Genomic DNA, 21,198 nt, shown 5'->3' with positions numbered 1-21,198 from the left:
ACCAGGAACAGAGGCCGCATATTAGCTTCAGCTAGATGCTGTGTATACATTACAACATTACATCTGTTGCATTTCTTCCTTCAATCAAACATTAATTATAATACAAACAGAGTTCAAATGAATTGGAAGCAGTCATTTTTTGTCAAAATTCACTAAACCTAAAATTCTGTTTCGTATCTTTGTCAGTTTAAATCCATATATTAGAGGATTCAACACAGGAGAAATGAGCAGGAATTCTATCGCGATGAAGTTTTGAATGCTCTGAGGTAAATCTGTGGAGCCAAATCGCATATACATCAAATCAAAAACTATTACAACAAGAAATGTGACTAAAGAGACTAAATGAGGCACACACGTCTGCATAAACTTTGCCCTGTCATCTTTGGACCTCACACAAGTTCTAATCATATGCATATAAGTCCAAATTGTGAATAACCCATGAGATACATAAATGATAATTATTGCATATGAGAGAATATTACTTGAAACAGTGTCAGTGTCGGGGCAAGTGAGTTTGACAATTACCCAGTTCACACAAAAGAGTTTTGGAATTTTTGCACCACATAACTTTAGTCTTGACGTTAGCAGAACATTGATGGAAAAGAGGCTGAAAGGTGTGAGCCAGGAGAAACATATCAGATGAGAGAGCCTCCTCTTTGTCATGACAAAGTGATAGTGAAGTGGTCGACATATAGCCAGATATCTGTCATAGGCCATAACTGCTAGAATGGATAATTCACAACAAGCAAATGAATACATGACAAAAGCCTGTAAAAGGCATCCTTCATATGAGATCTGTTGAGAGGAAGACAGCAGATCAAAGAGGAATTTGGGGTAGAAACCTGTGGTCCCATAAAGTCCATTAATGCAAAAACTGCACAACAAGATATACATGGGTTCATGTAGGTTTTGATCTAAGATAATGATCATGATGATAAAGATATTGAAAAACAAAATCATACAGTAATACAGTAAAGTGAGTGAAAAGATAGCAATTCTGTAATGCATTGTCTCATTTATCCCTGATAGAAGGAAAATTCTCACAACAGAAACATTATCCATGATTTACACAGCAAATGATCACAGTTTTGAAACATTCAAATGTTACCTGTCCGGTGTCACAACCTACATTAAGTGGTTACAGAGCAAGACGTTATGTAGTAAGGTGCTGTCTGCTCTGACTCTGGTCTCCTTCCACACCACTTATTAGTCACAGCTTTGACTATGACAACAACACATTTGGGAATTCAAACTCTGATTACTGGTCCAGGAACACTTGAATGTGAGTGATTCAAACAACCAGCGGACTCTCCAGCACAACAATAAAATAGAAAATGTATTTATTGGGTCATGTTTAAAAACAATCTGCAGTTACATTACAAATGCAAAATATGTATCACATCAAATCTGCCTTCCGGTGAAATTAGAATAGATTTCATGATATATTACTAATTAATGTATTATTTGATTGCACACTGTATTTTAAATGACAATGCATATGACGTTAAAGCACAAATGTTTTATAATAGGTGTATAAATTACCTTTTTAGCTGGACATACATGTCTTCTGTTCCTGTAGTTTCACATGCAGCTATTACTAGAAGAGGTGTTAGGCCACATGGGTGATTAGGTGCACCATCTGTCAAATTCCTCCTTGTGAAAATGAATAGCTGTTGTACTGAAAAGTGATACTCTGCTTGTTGTTGTTAACCCTGAGAGACCCACACAGACCAGTTTTTGTAGTTTCATGGGGGGATATTTGGGGGGCGGGGATCTTTAGGGGGAGGTAGCAGGTAAACAGTATATGCCACATTGAAGTGGGGTACATCACCTGAAAGCTGAGAACCTGAAGATGAATCTTAAAAACAGCCCAGAACTGTCAAGTTTCTGTTGTTTGAAATCAGAAATAAAAACTACGTCTTTGAACAATATGATGTAAGTATATGATAGCCATTCCCATGCTCATTTAGGTCTTATAGGTTGTTGCAGCAATTTTTGCATTGATACAATTTGTTACACAGATTTGGTTCTCACAATTTCTACTATTTGAGAATTGATTAAAAAGAAATACCACATTAGGACACCAAGGAAAACCATAGCAAAAGGCATGCTGTGATTTGGGATTAAAAACCTTTGACATTTGGAGATTTTTGCAAGAATTGCATTTTTCAGCCATTGGATGGCGAGCACTTCTGTTCTGGAAACTGCTCAGAACCCGCCTTAGTGTCATTATACCTCAGATATAAGCTATGCATCCTCTGAATGCCCCTCGTCGGCAGTTTGTAGTTGTACAGTTTCATGCGACTGATTAACCTAGCTATCACGGCAGGTCATTTTATACAGTGATGTCAAGTTTTTAAAAATGGTCTCACCAAGTTAATGGCTACTAGGGGACTAGTAACTATTCTTGCATATGCTCTCAGTTGTAATTCCTCGTTGATTCTACCGCAGATTGTGCTGCTCAGCTTAAACCACTGCCAAGCTCTAGCCTACACGACAGCTCCAAGGTAAACTCAGGGAGCATCCAGGTTGTGTCACAGCCTTGAGTCCGCTCACATCAGCCTTGTGAGAATTCTAGTTCATCATCACACCAAATTAGAGCCCAGAGCTCTTTTTAAACAGAGCTTTTGCTCATTCAAATGTTTCTACAAACTCCTGGTTTACAAAAATGGCATTACATGCAGGAGCAAATCGTACAAAATGTCACACTTTGTTACTCAACATATATTGAGGCCGGTATTTACCAGATTGGGACTTTCTGCCGACATATTTAGGAAAACCTTTACCCGGAGATCAGCAAAAACATTTCCCACCTGTCTCCTCAAATTCTACTTTCCCAGTGTCACAGCATGAATGCTTATGGGGAAAAGGGTTGCACTGTGCTGAAGCTACACCCCCATCAAAGTCTGTTGTCCCTACACCTTCTGTGGGAATTCAAACTCAAAGCTTCTCCAGGACTTCCTGTGCCCCACCCTCTCTGGTTGCAGCCACCTGGCTGCGGCGTCCCTCAGCCGCTGAGCGAACGCGAAGGGCCAGTCCTCGGGTCCCAGTCTGGCCTCGCGAAACCTCCGGCGGTGGTCCTCCGGAGATCTTGTGTAGGACCACCCCGGCCAACTGAGAGAGGGGGGCGTCACCGGCGGGGCTGCGGGCGTGGGGCTGCCGCAGGGCGTGGGGCTGCCGCTGCCCGGGCTGCGAGTTGCGAGTCCAGGAACTGCCGGTTCATCTCGGCCTGGTCCCACTGCATGGCCGCGACCCCTCCCAGCATCTGGCCCAGCACCATAATCGGCTGTGTCGGCGCCTCCGGTATGTACAACAAATCAAACAACAAACACACCAACAACATAAGTAAACAGAATAAATGTGGAACACATGTCTGCATAAACTTTGCCCTTTTCTCTTTGGATTTTAGGCATGTTCTGATCAGAAAAACATAAGACCAAATAATGAAAAGAAAATGGCCAGCATAAAAAGTATAATTAAAAGCTGGAAAAACAATGTTTGCTATGGAGACCGAACAAGCTAGTTTACCAATCAACCAATTCACAGAGTAGATCTTTGGTATATGTGAGCCGCATAACCTCAATCTTGATGTTGTTACTGCGCTGATGAATATCAAATAAATGGGTATGAACCAAGCAAAAAACACAAACATGCACACTCTCTGTTTAGTCATCACAGAGTGGTACACCAGAGGGCGACATATAGCCACATATCTGTCGTAGGCCATGAGCACTAGAAGAGATATATCAACACAAGCTGAAGAGTGCACCACAAAACCCTGCAGAAGACATCCAGCATAAGAGATGACATGAGTGATAGACAGAAGATCCTTGAGGAATTTGGGATAAAAGCCTGCTGTCCCGTAAAGTCCATTGATGCACAGGTTACAGATGAAGATATACATGGGCTCATGGAGCTTTTTGTCCACAATGATTGTCACAATAATGGTCAAATTTACCAGCCAAATCACACAGTAACACAACAAAGTCAGAACAAAGAGGATAACTCTGTAGTTGTTTGTCCCACTTAAGCCTGACAGAGTAAACATAGTTATTACTGAAACGTTATCCATCATAACATTTTAAAATTTTCTTATTTTAATACTGAACAGAGAGATTTTGCAATTGTTCGACCTGAACCGTGGGAGGAGAAATGGTGCATCCTCCTCTGTGCCCATCTGTCCCCTTACATGACGGGTAACCAGGTGTTTATAGTCTCTCATGGTAGTAACCCTCAATACCATTGTTAACATGGGACATCAAACACCCAATCAGGGATGTGGCCGAATTGTTCCATGGATCGACAACAAGAATACACATAATTTTCCAGGAAAAACTGAGTTCTTAACCGTTTTTTTGTTTGTTTGTTTTCTGGATTGAACGAAATACTTGAATGGTCAGATGATAGAAATACCCTGATATTGTTGTTGTTCCTGTCAAATACAGCAATATGACATAAATATATTACATTACATGATGTTTTGACTTTCTAACCAATTGTTTCAGAGAGAGAGTTTCAGAAGGACTTTTAAAAACATGGAAACATCTTGAAAATGTGTTTCCATTTTTTTTCTTCGAATTAGAAGGGCTGAGAAGGAGCGGCTCAGCTACGGCACCTTGTTTACTAAATCTTCATTTAAGTTGTGATGACTAGCATAAACGGTATTTAATTTTCCTGTTTTAGTTTGTCATTCACTGCCTTTGTTTAGTTTCCCGCCTGTTTTGTCCCACATCTGTGTTAAATTTGCTCATCAGACCTCTACAGTAGCTACTTAAACCCCAGCTGTTCACTTGCCAGATTTTCTCAGTCATTTCCTTAACAACTTCTCCAGTGCCAGTTATGATTCCTGTAACCTGTTTTTGTGCTCAGTTAATAGTGTTGTTCAGTGGCGGGCTGTGCATTTTATACCTGGGCCTACTGTGCTGTCCTACTGAGCTACGGTTATTTGTTTCTAGGGGTGTAACAATACACGTATTCGTAGTAAACCGTTCGGTACGAGGCTTACGAACCGAACAATACGTTTGAAGAATACTAGTGCATTTGGAAAATGCAGAAGCTTAAATTGTGGGACTGCGCTCACGTAACAGACAACTGGCTGAACCCGGAACAATAACAAAAAACAGCTGATGCCCGCGTGTGTTCAGGGAGGCTAAGCTAAACTAGCATATCGGGGAAACAACAGCAGTTACCTGTTCCCTACTGATTCAAACAGAGAATCAAATGTCCGAAATAACCCCGCGATGACGGGATGCTTCGTCATTAACGGACAATTAATTAACACAATGACAAGAGCACGAGCCATTCATATTATTCATAAAAACGACACGATAGACAAATTAACACAGTAACAGCGCTACTGCAGATGTAAAAACAAAAGCAGTTCACGTCCCGAAATTGCCTTCACTTAAAGACAAAGACCATCCTCCTTTCTTTGTTGACAAAGTCCGTAACTCACAAATCCATTTCTCCTCCTTCAGCCATTGGGGTAAACTCTTCTGCTTTGGGTTGCTGCTACTTGACATGTTGCTGTTTAACTTAACTCCAGTAACATTGTCCATCAACTTTTGCCTTGTTTGGCTCAGCGCCAGATGAATTTGCTCAGGATTAAGACCTACTGTACATGGTGAGATGCAAAGTGTGCCCCCTATTCATTGAACATCACTGCAGCTTTACACTTGACTAATCACACTCTTTCTTTTAAATTTATAACAACCAAAAATAGTTCGAATTTTTGTTGTAGAATTTAAAGCTACAGGGAAGTCCTCACAGCAGCTTCCACTTGACTAATCTCACTCTCTTTTGAATTCATATGAACCAAAAATATGAATTGTTGATTTTAGTGAGTTTAAACTAATCTCTTTCTTATGTAATTATAAAAGAACACTCAAATTTACTTTAAGAAATGTCATCTTCTCTACTATAGATGTCTATGATTTGTTTAGAATGAATTAGACTACTAAGTATTGTGTAAGCTGGTATACTTGTTCTGATGTCTGTTAGTGTGGGAACAGGTCAATTTGATGAACAGTATACGGCCCTTGCTCAACTTCACCGTTAACAGACCCTCTCTTGGTTGATGTTGACACCCTGTTGGTGGCATCCAAGGTTCCATCTGTTGGCCATACCGCACTCCTTTTCATGGTCTGGTCTTGCTGGAACGACACAGGACTGGTAAAGGGTGAGCGTATGTCGGTTGTGTTACCCATGACCGTTTGCGGCAGCATATAGGTACACTGAAGATGCAGTCACAAAACGGCCTCCGGTGCTTTCAGTCTTTCATGTGTGTAAGAATGTATCAGAGTACCACAAACTAAGTACAAGGAATGAAGATTTGTCTAGACCTATTTAGCCAAGTCATTTATGGTTGATTGGAAAATCATATCTTATGAAACTAACACATGATTGCTGTTACAACATAATGCAATCCAACATATCTGAAATTTAAAAACTTGTGAGGTTAACTTGATATAGTTCATGAGAGTTGTTAAATCTCTGTGGACATTTAATGGCTGTAGTTAATGGTGGCATTTTCGTGATTGTTTTATACATGCAATTATGTTGCAAATAGTTTTTAATAGCTTTTGCACTCAGTGAGACTCATAAAGACTGACAATAAGAATGCAAATTCAACAACTGAATATACTGAACTTTATTAAACTAAAATAGAACATTAACTTTCTTTAACTTATTTAGTTCTGCTTTCATTGGATAACTTCTTTGGGTAAATTCGTTTTCAGACTGGCTCTCCAGAGTGTTGTTGTTTTATTAATTGCCCTCAGAGGAGGGTGAAGTTAATGACGTGTTAACCACTTCTACCGTAATTACTGCATGTGCTCTATGGCCCTCTGTGGTATGATTTAAGTGAAACTCTTTTACATCTTTTGGTCGTTAACAGTTAAAGTCACTGTTAAATGAGAATAAAACACTGTCAAACATTACATTCTGAATCATTTAAATTGTCCTTTCTTTAATCATACAAAGCATCAAAGCATTTCTTTAGCAGGACCATCCCACGAGGCCATCTTACAGCATTGACCACTGGATCTTAATTAGCTGGCTGTAGCATCCCTGTTCCCCGAGGCTTGTTGTTTTCCACTAAGGCTCACCAGGGAGGTCACAGTAATGGTACGCATTACAGCAGCCTTTCATCAGCTATGGAAACGATAGGCAAGTCACTCTGGAGATTAGAAATGACATCACTTGCATTATGTCATTATGATTGTAATATTCTGACAATTCATCCCTCTGAGGCATAAGGTACGAACACATACAACACTTTTACAGTACACTTCAATGCCACCTTATGACCTTTTAAACTTAAAGTTCACCAAGTAACAGCCATTATTTAACTTTTTGATCGAATGTAACAAAAACACATTGTAGTTAAATTTTTCTCCCCACTCTCCCTCCTCCCCTGTAACACATGGGTATAATAAAAGTAAACCCAATACCATTCCATCCGTGTGTGTAATATGTACTACAGTAGGGGACAGTTGCATTTGATCATACTGTGGATTGTTTTTGTTATTTTGTATGACCCGTGTATTTTGCAAAAAAAAAGAAACAAGTTTAATTGTCATAAAAGTTTGTGAAGCAAACCTTTAAGCTAATGCTGAACACCATACTGAAAACAAATAATATTTAGTGTGCAGAAGCCCTGTCTACAATAAATGTTATCAAAATATTATAAAAATAATAAAAGCTCAATGCTCCTTGTATTTGTAGAAGGACAAAAAAGACCGACTGTGCATAAAATTAAGAAAACCAGAGAGTGAACAAGTACAATATTGTAAAAAAAAAAGTCCAAAGCTGTCTATAGACTCAAATTAAATCATTATCAGGTGCCAGACACATCTCAATGTTGTATAATTTCGTTCACTTGTTGCAAATATATCAAACCGACATCAGTTGCACTCTTGAACATCTCCCATGACAGTTTGAAAACTGGTCAGGGACCAAAGATTAATGCAGATCTTATTATTCTTACAGACAGTTTTTCCTTTGAGCTCTGATCCTGGGAAAGAAACTTTGTGATCTTCCTGTTTGAAATAAATTATCATACTTGATTCAGGTACATACCTTCATGTATCGCTTCATGCATTTGGTCTGAAACCTGCTTGCTTGATACTAAAATGTGCAGGATGGATTATTGAAACTTCCTCTGTACACAGTCCACCAACCAGTATAGTGTTTCAGACAGGACGGTAATTCTAAAAATCAAGCCTTCAGTCTCAATTTAAATCTTTCATCTGCCATCATACACAAAGCAACCATTCTGTGTCGAATTTTAGACAGGATGAGTCCATATATCAAAGGGTTGAGAATAGGGGGCATCATGACAATTTGTATGGCCATGAAGTTTCTCACACTCTGTGGCACAGATGCTGATCCATACCTAGAGTACATAACATCAAAAAGTAAAGCAGAAGTGACATTAAGCAAACATAACAAATGTGGCACACATGTCTGTGTAAACTTTCTCTTGCCCTCTCTGGATTTTAAAGCTGATCTTATCAACCGCACATAAGACCACAAAATGAAGAGGAAATGCCCACAATAGAAAGCAATAATAATCAATCCGACAATGTTGTTTGCTGGCATTGTACTACAAGCAAGTTTGACAATTGACCAGTTCTCACAGTAGAGTTTATCTATTTTGGAGCCACATAATTTCAATGTAGATGTCAAAGTCACAACCATAACTTCACAGCACAAGGGTACAAGCCAGGACAAACCAATTAAAACTGCAATCCTTCTCACAGACATTACAGAGTGATACTGCAGGGGTCGACATATAGCCACATATCTGTCATAGGCCATGAGAGCTAAAACAGACAAATCAATTGTTGCATAAGTGTATATAACAAAGACTTGCAAAAGGCATCCTTCATACGATATGATTTGAATATCAGACAGAATATCAAAGATAAATTTCGGATAAAAGCCTGCAGTCCCATAAAGTATATTGACGCAGAGATTACATATAAAAACATACATGGGTTCATGTAAGTTTTGATCCAATATTATAGTTAAAATGAGAGACACGTTTACCACCACAATTAGACAATAACAAAGTAAAGTGAGAGAGAAAAGTGTGATTTTGTAGTTGGCAGTGGTGCTGAAGCCAGACAGTGAAAGAAGAACGACATTAGATGTATTACTCATTTTGCAGTAATGCTCCAAAAACCAAACTGTCAAAGTTATAAACAGTAATTAGAAGACCGGATGCAATGCTGTAAAAAAACATTCATTGTTAGCAAGGGATATGCTCTGTGTATGTTAGATATTGATATGATAAACATATGAGACATGTCCAAATGTCTCAGTGTGGAAGAGTGTTTATGAACTTTATAGTTGAATATTAAAAGGACCCTCCCTCTACTGCAGACGTTTCATTGGCTAGCATCTCAGAAAAAAAGAAAATTCAAATATCAAACATTTTCTTGACTGAAACAATCAAAAGAGTCTCCAAATGTAACTGATGTAATTCATAACTAAAAAAAGATGTTATTTTATCATAATTGCTAATGCACAATAACGTAAACACATACTATGGAGCATGAGCTTTAATATTGATTGGTGCATTTTACAGTAATGGAGTGAATGCTTTACCTTGAGCCCTAAACTGTTTTTAATATTCTCAAGTTTCAGGAAACATTTTGATGTTTTGAGGTCAATTTGGGAGTGCTTTATTAAACTTGCAATCACGAGTGTTTTCTGATGAGATCGTTTTGTATCTTGTTTGGGACAGTAGTGTGTCATATATTGTGTGTGCCAACACAGCGATGTTTGTTGCTCATCAGTATTTTGAAGTGAGTTGAATTGACAATGGCCATAAGTGGCCGCCTTGAACAACTAGAAAGGTGTACTCAGTAGAGTGCAGATCTCTGCCAGGTGTACGCCCCACAATTGGCCAACCCCCTGTCCAGACCCCCATGGCCTGTGATCTGTCGTAAAATATACATAATTCAAACTCGAAAAACAAGCGACTATGTATGCAAGCAATTGGCTGGAAGTCTTCGTAAAATACACGAAATTGAGTCTTGCCAAAAAACAAAATTGCACTTAAAATAGTCATGTTAGCTGTTAGCGGTTAGCCAAACATACCGTCAAAAACAATAAAGTCAGCAGCAGAGCAGCGGCTGAAAGGTACGCAGCAGTGACGTAAATGTAAACTTTACTCATTGTTTCATATGGGACACTAACAGCAGTCTCCTGGGTGAAAGTGCGGTGACCACTTTCTTACTTGTTATACTCATTATCATGCAAAGTTTTTAAATTATACCACGTAACTTTCAATCTTGTCAGAGTTGTAAGTGAAGTGTGGCCCTGATGGAACATCAACACATTGATCTCCTAGAGCAGCGGTTCCCAAACTTTTTAGGCCGCGCACCCCCTTCTACATCCCGACCGGGTTCGCGCACCCCCCCCCCCCCCCCCCCCGTTAATAAAAAAAAAAAAAAAAAAGAAGCAACAGAGCCTTTTAAGCCTTCATAGCGCATAAGAATCGGACCAATGAGAGAACAGTTTGCTCACGCGTGGCGTTAGTTTACAATATTTAGTCCGCTGTTAAATGTTGCAGTGTGAACACAAACTGCAACATTGTATCATATTAATCCCTGAATCAGAACAAAGCAAATGAACTGAAGGTGTGAAAACGCCCTGAAACACTGCAACAAAGTTTCAATAACTTTCAGTGACACAAGGCGTCACTTTTAAAGAGCAATACTGATGGCGAGCACACACGCACAGGCTCAGAGGCAGATTATCACATTTAATTTACAATTAATGAGCGACTAATGTAGCCAGGATGTCTTCGGACAAAGCATCGATGCGGCGCGACACAGTGTTGTTGGACACCGGGATCATGCACAACTTTTTTGCTTCTTTCTCCCCAATCATACATTCCACCATCTCTCTGGCAGCTGGCAAGCTCACGTCTTCGGCGATTGTGTGCGGTAGCCCCTTTCTCGCTATTCTGTAACCAGATATGAAGCCCGTAGTGCGTCATGTATAGACCCAACACATGAATGAGACTCCAGTTGGTTTTGGCTGTTTTGTAACTCCTCCAATTTCGATATAAACAATGTAAGGGGCTTTTGACTTGCACTGGCATGCTTGGTGTTCAGGTGGCGACGTAAATAAGAGCTTCAGACTGTCAGCCAGAACCTCACTGCACACCACGCACTGTGGCTTTGGGGAATCTGCGTTGCCAATCCAAGTGAAGCCCAGACACAGATACTTTTCATCATATTTCCTCTTGTTTTCCCAGTCTGATGCTCACTCTCGTTTCCTCTTTTTTCACCTTGACTCCGCGATGGGCCGATGTGCTCCCGATGTGTCTGTGCTATCCCTTCCTCCTTTCGGTCTCCTCCGTCTCATCTTCCTCTGACTCTGACTCGATTTCTTCTCCCGGTCTCTCCCCAACTGCACCTCTCCGTTCCCCTCGCCTCCGATTCCTCTCTCTCTCTCTGTCCCTCTCCTCTTTTACGACTGATAGCTTCAGATGTCCCGCCTGACAGTTTTTAAATTAAAATTACATTTTTTTTAAATATTTAATATTATTACACCATCAGACCGCCATTACACTTTTCCTCTCGCGCACCCCCTAGAGGCAGCTCGCGCACCCCCAGGGGTGCGCGCACCCCACTTTGGGAATCCCTGTCCTAGAGCTACAGGCACTGTTTTTGGTCCTCCAACACTTCAGGCCCCTGATACAGAGGTGGCGATGTTGGTAAGGACAGACAACTGCACCAGGCATATATCAACGACCAGGGTGAAGTTTGGTCTACTGCCCTGTTTATGATGGCAGAGAGCCTGTGGTTATGGGTCTCAGAGCATCTGTTGTTTGTGAAGGCTCTCCCCATTTCCCGGGTCGGGAAAGTGAAAGTGGATGTGCATGCCAACCACCACAGCACCAACCCATAATGGGTCTCTGTATGCCAACCAACGGTTCTCGCTGCCACAGTAGGACAACGCCTATGGACACATGCTATGACAAAGAAAATTACTTTAGCTCTTTCCTCTTTCTCGTGAAGCAGTTCTTGAAGGGGGTCAGGAGGTAACCCCTGGTGATGCATGCATCCTCCCCACAGTGGGAAGTGCCATTGGTGCTCGAGACTTTGGTGAAGGGTCCCTTTGCGCCAACTGTATCATGGCGCACTCCTCTCATAAGGCGTTGTCACTCAAGACACCTTTACTAGTTCTATTGACCTCAGCTAAGTGAGTGTGTGAGGGGGTGCACTGCCCTGTTGTTGCACCCCAGTTACTTACTGCTTCATGGTGACCACAGCGGGGCTACACTCCCAAGAACTCAAGGAGTTCTGTCAGGTTAAGGGTTATTGTCTTCCAACCCATGCAGGGGCAAGGGAGTTAAAGTTAAAACTGCTAGGCCCAGTTCGTGCATTGGCATGTTATACTGAACGCACGGCACTCATTAGACTCACTAAACTGTTCATGTGCTTCAGAGATGGTGTGGCCAGCAAGAAACATCTGGCGGAATGGCTTTGTGAATGCATCTCCCAAGCCTAGGTAGGCAGGTACACACTCTACACACTCTACACACTCTACGTGGAGTGTGGTAGTGTTGGCGGCCTTGACGTGACAACGTGGTTAAATCAGTTCATACTGTTATATGTCTTGTAGAAGGGGGGGGGGGGGGGTTGCTTGTGTTGCACATGACACCGCTCAGTGATGTTTTTTTGGCACCCCTATGTGAACCTGATGTAAGTGATGTAATGTAGGGCAGAGGTATTGATCACAAGGTTGGTGGTCAGGTCTAAAGTTCCTTGAGCAAGACAGTGAACCCCAAGTTACTCCCCAACCCTACAAACTGCATGAGGTCTCAAAAATCAGTTACCAGAGTCCTCAGGTGCTGCAAAACAGGTCCCTCAGAGCCCTTCATGGCATGCGCAGTTATCACCACAGGGCTGTAATCCCTGACATTATTACATCAGACATATTATATGATTAGGATGTCTTCTCTTTAGCTGTGAACAATGCAGTCCTTCCATTGCCAAGGCTCATATTAAAACAAAAAACAGTGAGCCTCTATCAAAAGTGAAATAATTCCTCTTCCATCACTAAAGCTGTCTTTTTTACATGTTATCAGTATTGGGTGCATTGACACTACTAGTTTTTAATTGTCCAGAGGACTTTCTGGTGGCTGAGCAATTTTCAAAATCATAAAATATTTCCAGGAGTGGGGCAGCTACATCGCTTTATTGTAACAAAGCTCAGAAATTATTGTAGCTTGTCCTCCAGTCTGTTGCTCCACCACAGATTCTGCACCTCCTTGTCCTGTGATTCAAGCTAGCAAGCCGGTTTGATGTTATGGAGCAGGACCGGTGACTGACCTGTCCCGAAGGACTTGCCTGGTGCCAGATAGCTGGTCAACAGGTGACGGTCCTGCTCTCTGCTCCCCTCTGTCGACAAGGAAGCCACGCTTGGAAATAGTTGCATGTCATTTAACACACACACACAGTCATGTTTTCATTACTTGTGGGCACACTATATTGAATTGCATTCATTTTCTGGAGACTTACCCGAAAATAGGTTTTCAGCCTAAAATGTTGTGATTTATCTTATGTGGACGTGCGTTTTCTCCACATAAGGAAGGCAAGGCCCCGCAATGTGACTGTGTGTACAGATTTATGTCCCTATAAGATGGGTCAAAAACACATACACACACCGAAATCAATCTACTGATTCAACGACTTGAGAGGGAGAGAGAGAGAGAGAGAGAGAGAGAGAGAGACAGGTGCAAATCTACAAAATGTTGAACTTTTAATTGAGTTTCATGTAATTTTATGCAAATCATTAAAGTGTATGGAACCAGAGATCCGACTCTGACAACCAGATTATTTTGCTTTGGGGTGTGATGAACGATATAAGAAAATAATTACATGCATTTGCCTGTTATATTTGTTTATTTTAATACTACTTCAGAATTAGGAGTGTGTGGCTTTTTTATGTCTGCCTGCAAAGCAGCACCTCACTAGAGTGGGTGTGCATTTTCCCTCCTGTTTTTATTGTATTGATTAACAACAGATGTTTCTTGCTGTGAAATATCGTCAATATGTTAAGCTACTAGAAGTATAGTGTAGCTTGCTAATTTCAACAAAGGTGTAGATATTGCTTTCATCCACCAGCCAGAAACTAGGGCCAGTTGACATAATAATTTCATTACACTGTGATACTATGCTTTTTCACATCATTGTTTAATAGGCAGCGCTGTAAAACTGTACTTTACTCAACATGGTCCTATTTTCTGATGAATGATTCATCAAAGATGTCCTTGAGTTTTTAAGGAACTATGGTCTGCATTAGATTAGAGTTTAGCACACATAATTATGTGACAATATGATTCATTTTTCCCATACTTTTCTTATTTTCAGCATCATGTAAGCTGCAAATAGTGGAAGCTGAAACACAGAGGGGTCATATAATATTAAAAGTTGTTCTCTAATCATTAAAACAATATTTTTTCTCTACTAACAATATAATGCACTGTTATGTATATATTTAAAGCACTAAACGTTTGTTTTAATTAAACTATAACCCTTTATCATGTTTGTTGTCCATAAACAACTGAAATGCTTGTCCAATACTTCCCGTAAATACAGTAACAGAGTTGAGCCCTGCATTTCTGCTCCTCATACAATACAGTCGATATTTTAATGTAACAAAGCAGAACTCAAACCCATTCAACTATTGTGGTTCATTGATTCATTTAAAAAGCAAAGCAGCTGTGACATTAAACACCATGATAAATGTGGCACTCGTGTCTGTGTAACTCTCCCCCTTTCCCGCTATTGACTTCAAAGCAGATGTCATCATCTGCACATGTGTCAACACAAAATGAAAAGGTCTTGACCAATTTTGAATGTTTTAAAAATGATTTAGTAATATCACCCTGCACAGATATAACACAAAATTAAACAATCATACCCAAAATAAAATATATAATTTTGAAACAATTTTCACACAGCGTTCTACACACCTCTTGGAGGTCATTGAGTAAAAGACAACCTGTCAGAGAAAAGGTACAGCAAGAAAACCAACTGAACAAAACAACCATGCGTTGAGCCAAATAAAGTGCTTTTGGAATGCTTGCATATATCAAACCTTGACTCTCAATTTAAATCTTTGACCTGTCATCATACACAAATATATTATTTTGTTTCGTATTTTAGTCAGGATCAGTCCATAAATAATAGGGTTTAAAATTGGTGGAATTATGAGAAATTGTATGGCCATGAAGTTCTTTACACTCTGTGGCAAAGATGCTGATCCATACCTAGAGTACATAACGTCAAACAGCAAAGCAACAGTGACATTAAACAAACAAAACAAATGTGGCACACATGTCTGTGTAAACTTTCTCTTGCCCTCTCTGGATTTTAAAGCTGATCTTATCAACCGCACATAAGACCACAAAATGAAGAGGAAATGCCCACAATAGAAAGCAGTAATAATCAATCCGACAATGTCGTTTGCTCTCGTTGAGCCACAGGCAAGTTTAACAATTGACCAATTGTCACAGTAGAGTTTATATATTTTGGAGCCACATAATTTCAGTGTAGATGTCAAAGTTACAAACATAACTAAACAGCATAAGGGTACAAGCCAGGACAAAGAAATTAAAACTGCAATCCTTCGCACAGACATTACAGAGTGATACTCCAGGGGTCGACATATAGCCACATATCTGTCATAAGCCATGAGAACTAGAATAGAGTAGTCAATGAATGCATTGGTGTATATAACAAACACTTGCAAAAGGCATCCTTCATATGATATTACTTGGATTTTTGATAAAAGATCAAAGACAAATTTAGGATAAAAGCCTATAGACCCATAAAGTCCATTGATGCACAAAGAACATATAAAAACATACATGGGTTCATGTAAGTTTTGATCCAATATTATAATTAAAATGAGAGACACGTTTACCACCACAATTAGACAATAGCAAAGTAAAGTGAGAGAGAAAAGTGTGATTTTGTAGTTGGCAGTGGCGCTGAAGCCAGACAGTGAAAAAAGAACGATGGTAGATGTATTACTCATTTTGCAGTAATGCTCCAAAAACCAAACTGTCAAAGTTATAAACGGTAATTAGAAGACCAGATGCAATGCTGTAAAAAAAACATTCATTGTGAGCAAGGGATATGCTCTGTGTATGTTAGATGTTGATATGATAAACATATGAGACATGTCCAAATGTCTCAGTGTTGCAGAGTGTTTATGAACTTTATAGTTGAATATTAAAAGGACCCTCCCTCTACTGCAGGCGTTTCATTGGCTAGCATCTCATAAAAAAAGAAAATTCAAATATCAAACATTTTCTTGACTGAAACAATCAAAAGAGTCTCCAAATGTAACTGATGTAATTCATAACTAAAAATTTTTTTATTTTATCAGAATTGCGAATGCACAATAATGTAAACACATACTATGGAGCATGAGCTTTAATATTGATTGGTGCATTTTACAGTAATGGAGTGAATGCTTTACCTTGAGCCCTAAACTGTTTTTAATATTCTCAAGTTTCAGGAAACATTTTGATGTTTTGAGGTCAATTTGGGAGTGCTTTATTAAACTTGCAATCACGAGTGTTTTCTGATGAGATCGTTTTGTATCTTGTTTGGGACAGTAGTGTATCATATATTGTGTGTGCCAACACAGCGATGTTTGTTGCTCATCAGTATTTTGAAGTGAGTTGAATTGACAATGGCCATAAGTGGCCGCCTTGAACAACTAGAAAGGTGTACTCAGTAGAGTGCAGATCTCTGCCAGGTGTACACCCCACAATTGGCCAACCCCCTGTCCAGACCCCCATGGCCTGTGATCTGTCCTAAAATATACATAATTCAAACTCAAAAAACAAGCGACTATGTATGCAAGCAATTGGCTGGAAGTCTTCGTAAAATACACTGAATTGAGTCTTGCCAAAAAACAAATTGCACTTAAAATAGTCATGTTAGCTGTTAGCGGTTAGCCAAACATACCGTCAGAAACAATAAAGTGAGCAGCAGAGCAGCGGCTGAAAGGTACGCAGCAGTGACGTAAATGTAAACTTTACTCATTGTTTCATATGGGACACTAACAGCAGTCTCCTGGGTGAAAGTGCGGTGACCACTTTCTTACTTGTTATACTCATTATCATACAACGTTTTTAAATTATACGACACAACTTTCAATCTTGTCAGAGTTGTAAGTGAAGTGTGGCCCTGATGGAATATCAACACATTGACCTCCGAGAGCTACAGGCACTGTTTTTGGTCCTCCAACACTTCAGGCCCCTGATACCGAGGAGGCGATGTTGGTAAGGACAGAAAACTGCACCAGGCATATATCAATGACCAGGGTGAAGTTTGGTCGACTGCCCTGTTTATGATGGCAGAGAGAGCCTGTGGTTATGGGTCTCAGAGCATCTGTTGTTTGTGAAGGCTCTCCCCATTTCCCGGGTCAGGAAAGTGAAAGTGTATGTGTATGCCAACCACCCCAGCAGCAACCCGAAATGGGTCTCTGTATGCCAACCAACGGTTCTCCCTGCCACAGCAGGACAACGCCTGTGGACACATGCTATGGCAAAGTAAATGACTTTACCTCTTTCCTCTTTCTCGTGAAGCAGTTCTTGAAGGGGGTCAGGAGGCAACCCCTGGTGATGCATGCATCCTCCCCGCAGTGGGAAGTGCCATTGGTACTCGAGACTTTGGTGAAGGGTCCCTTTGCGCCTACTGTATCATGGAGCACTCCTCTCATAAGGCGTTGTCACTCAAGACAGCTTTACTAGTTCTACTGACCTCAGCTAAGCGAGTGTGTGAGGGATTTGTGAATGCATCTCCCAAGCCGAGGCAGGCAGGTACACACTCTACACACTCTACGTGGAGTGTGGTAGTGTTGGCGGCCTTGACGTGACAGCGTGGTAACGCCTTGTCAGTTCATACTGTTATATATCTTGTAGAAAGGGTGGGGGGGTTGCTTGTGTTGCAACTGACACCTCTCAGTGATGTTTTTTTGGCACCCCTATGTGAACCTGATGTAAGTGATGTAATGTAGGGCAGAGGTATTGATCACAAGGTTGGTGGTCAGGTCTAAAGTTCCTTGAGCAAGACAGTGAACCCCAAGTTACTCCCCAACCCTACAAACTGCATGAGGTCTCGGAAATCAGTTACCAGAGTCCTCAGGTGCTGCAAAACAGGTCCCACAGAGCCCTTCATGGCATGTGCAGTTATCACCACAGGGCTGTAATCCCTGACATTATTACATCAGACATATTATATGATTAGGATGTCTTCTCTTTAGCTATGAACAATGCTGTCCTTCCATTGCCAAGGCTCATATTAAAACAAAAAACAGTGAGCTTATGTCTTCCATTCTGTTGCTCCACCACAGATTCTGCACCTCCTTGTCCTGTGTTTCAAGCTAGCAAGCCGGTTTGATGTTATGGAGCAGGACCGGTGACTGACCTGTCCCGAAGGACTTGCCTGGTGCCAGATAGCTGGTCAACAGGTGACGGTCCTGCTCTCTGCTCCCCTCTGTCGACAAGGAAGCTACCCTTGGAAATAGTTGCATATCATTTAACACACAGTCATGTTTTCATTACTTGTGGGCACACTATATTGAATTGCATTCATTTTCTGGAGACTTACCCGAAAATAAGTCTTCAGCCTAAAATGTTGTGATTTATCTCATATGGACGTGTGTTTTCTCCACATTAGGAAGGCAAGGCGCCGCAATGTGACTGTGTGTTCAGATTTATGTCCCTATAAGATGGGTCAGAAACACATACACACACACCGAAATCAATCAAATAATTCAACGACTTCACAGAGAGAGAGATAGAGACAGGTGCAAATCTGTAAAATTTTGAACTTTTAATTGAGTTTAATGTAATTTCATGCAAATGGAACCAGAGATCCGACTCTGACAACCAGATTATTTTGCTTTGGGGTGTGATGAACTATATAAGAAAAATAATTACATGCATTTGCCTGTTATATTTGTTTATTTTAATACTTCTTCAGGATTATGAGTGTGTGGCTTTTTTATGTCTGCCTGCAAAGCAGCACCTCACTAGAGTGGGTGTGCATTTTCCCTCCTGTTTTTATTGTATTGATTAACAACAGATGTTTCTTGCTGTGAAATATCGTCAATATGTTAAGCTACTAGAAGTATAGTGTAGCTTGCTAATTTCAACAAAGGTGTAGATATTGCTTTCGTCCACCAGCCAGAAACTAGGGCCAGTTGACATAATAATTTCATTACACTATGATACTATGCTTTTTCACATCATTGTTTAATAGGCAGCGCTGTAAAACTGTACTTTACTCAACATGGTCCTATTTTCTGATGAATGATTAGTCAAAGATGTCCTTGAGTTTTTAAGGAACTATGGTCTGCATTAGATTAGAGTTTAGCACACATAATTATGTGACCATGTGATTTATTTTTTCCATACTTTTCTTATTTTCAGCATCATGTAAGCTTCAAATAGTGGAAGCTGAAACACAGAGGGGTCATATAGTCGGAAAATGTTGTTCTCTAATCATTAAAACAATATGTTTTCTCTTTTGATGATATAATGCGCTGTTATGTATATATTTAAAGCACTAAACTTTTGTTTTAAACTATAACACTTTATCATGTTTGTTGTCATGAACAACTGAAATGCTTGTGCAATACTTCCCGTAAATACAGTAACAGAGTTGAGCCCTGCATTTCTGCTCCTCATACAATACAGTCGATATTTTAATGTAACAAAGCAGAACTCAAACCCATTCAACTATTCTAGTTTATTGATTCATTTAAAAAGCAAAGCAGCTGTGACATTAAACACCATGATAAATGTGGCACTCGTGTCTGTGTAACTCTCCCCCTTTCCCTCTATTGACTTCAAAGCAGATGTCATCATCTGCACACGTGTGTCAACACAAAATGAAAAGGTCTTGCCTTTTTTGAATATTTGAAAAATGATTTCGTCATATTACCCTTCAAAAATCTATAACACATAATTAAACAGTCATAACAAACAGTCTTAACAAAAATAAAAGATGTAATTTTCAAACAATTTTCACAGAGCGTTCTACACACTTCTTGGAGGTCATTGACATAAAAGACAACCTGTCAGAGAAAAGGTGCAGCAAGAAAACCAACTGAACAAAACAACCATGTGTTGAGCCAAATAAAGGGCTTTTGGAATGCTTACATATATAAAACCTTGACTCTCAATTTAATCTTTGACCTGTCATCACACACAAATATATTATTTTGTTTCGTATTTTAGTCAGGATCAGTCCATAAATAATAGGGTTTAAAATTGGTGGAATTATGAGAAATTGTATGGCCATGAAGTTCTTTACACTCTGTGGCAAAGATGCTGATCCATACCTAGAGTACATAACGTCAAACAGCAAAGCAACAGAAACATTAAGCAAACAAAACAAATGTGGCACACATGTCTGTGTAAACTTTATCTTGCCCTCTCTGGATTTTAAAGCTAATTTTACTAACTGCACATATGACCATGCAATGAAGAGGAAATGTGTAGAGTAGAATGCAATAAAAATCAATCCAAATATGTCGTTTGCTCTCGTTGAGCCACAGGCAAGTTTAACAATTGACCAATTCTCACAGTAGAGTTTATCTATTTCGGAGCCACATAATTTCAGTGTAGATGTCAAAGTTATACCTATAGCTACACAGCACAAGGGTACAAGCCAGGACAAAGAAATTAAAACTGCAATCCTTCTCACAGACATTACAGAGTGATACTCCAGGGGTCGACATATAGCCACATATCTGTCATAAGCCATGAGAACTAGAATAGAGTAGTCAATGAATGCATTGGAGTATATAACAAACACTTGCAAAAGGCATCCTTCATATGATATTACTTGGATTTTTGACAGAAGATCAAAGACAAATTTAGGATAAAAGCCTATAGACCCATAAAGTCCATTGATGCACAAAGAACATATAAAAACATACATGGGTTCATGTAAGTTTTCATCCAATATTATAGTTAAAATGAGAGACACGTTTACCACCACAATTAGACAATAGCAAAGTAAAGTGAGAGAGAAAAGTGTGATTTTGTAGTTGGCAGTGGCGCTGAAGCCAGACAGTGAAAAAATAACGATGTTAGATGTATTCCTCATTTTGCAGTTATGCTCCAAATCCCAAACTGTCGAA

At 39.9% G+C, this 21,198-nt stretch overlaps 4 protein-coding genes across 4 annotated transcripts; all 4 read right to left on the bottom strand.

The window, feature by feature from the left end:
* Positions 1–132: 132 nt before the first annotated feature.
* Positions 133–6,206, bottom strand: LOC306783126 (olfactory receptor 1L4-like; the record flags this gene model as incomplete). The annotated part of the gene is made up of 4 exons (XM_079276653.1): positions 133–308; positions 741–874; positions 3,882–4,032; positions 6,053–6,206. The coding sequence occupies 4 exons, from the start codon at positions 6,204–6,206 to the stop codon at positions 133–135; spliced, it is 615 nt and encodes a 204-aa protein (XP_079132779.1).
* Positions 6,207–8,217: 2,011 nt separating this feature from the next.
* On the bottom strand, positions 8,218–9,165 carry LOC306783125 (olfactory receptor 6N1-like; the record flags this gene model as incomplete). The annotated part of the gene is made up of 1 exon (XM_079276652.1): positions 8,218–9,165. The coding sequence occupies one exon, from the start codon at positions 9,163–9,165 to the stop codon at positions 8,218–8,220; it is 948 nt and encodes a 315-aa protein (XP_079132778.1).
* A 5,955-nt stretch (positions 9,166–15,120) lies between these two features.
* On the bottom strand, positions 15,121–16,068 carry LOC306783605 (olfactory receptor 2A7-like; the record flags this gene model as incomplete). Its single annotated transcript, XM_079277312.1, has 1 exon — positions 15,121–16,068. One exon carries the CDS (start codon positions 16,066–16,068, stop codon positions 15,121–15,123), a length of 948 nt encoding a protein of 315 aa, XP_079133438.1.
* A 4,163-nt stretch (positions 16,069–20,231) lies between these two features.
* LOC306783124 (olfactory receptor 4B13-like) lies at positions 20,232–21,164 on the bottom strand (the record flags this gene model as incomplete). The annotated part of the gene is made up of 1 exon (XM_079276651.1): positions 20,232–21,164. One exon carries the CDS (start codon positions 21,162–21,164, stop codon positions 20,232–20,234), a length of 933 nt encoding a protein of 310 aa, XP_079132777.1.
* Between the last annotated feature and the right edge of the window lie 34 nt (positions 21,165–21,198).

This window comes from Melanostigma gelatinosum, assembly GCF_949748355.1.
Source record: "Melanostigma gelatinosum genome assembly, chromosome: 10".
NCBI classification, from domain to species: Eukaryota; Metazoa; Chordata; class Actinopteri; order Perciformes; family Zoarcidae; genus Melanostigma; species Melanostigma gelatinosum.
The sequence above is the reverse complement of the archived record's forward strand: the minus strand, read 5'-3'. Positions and strand labels throughout refer to the sequence as shown.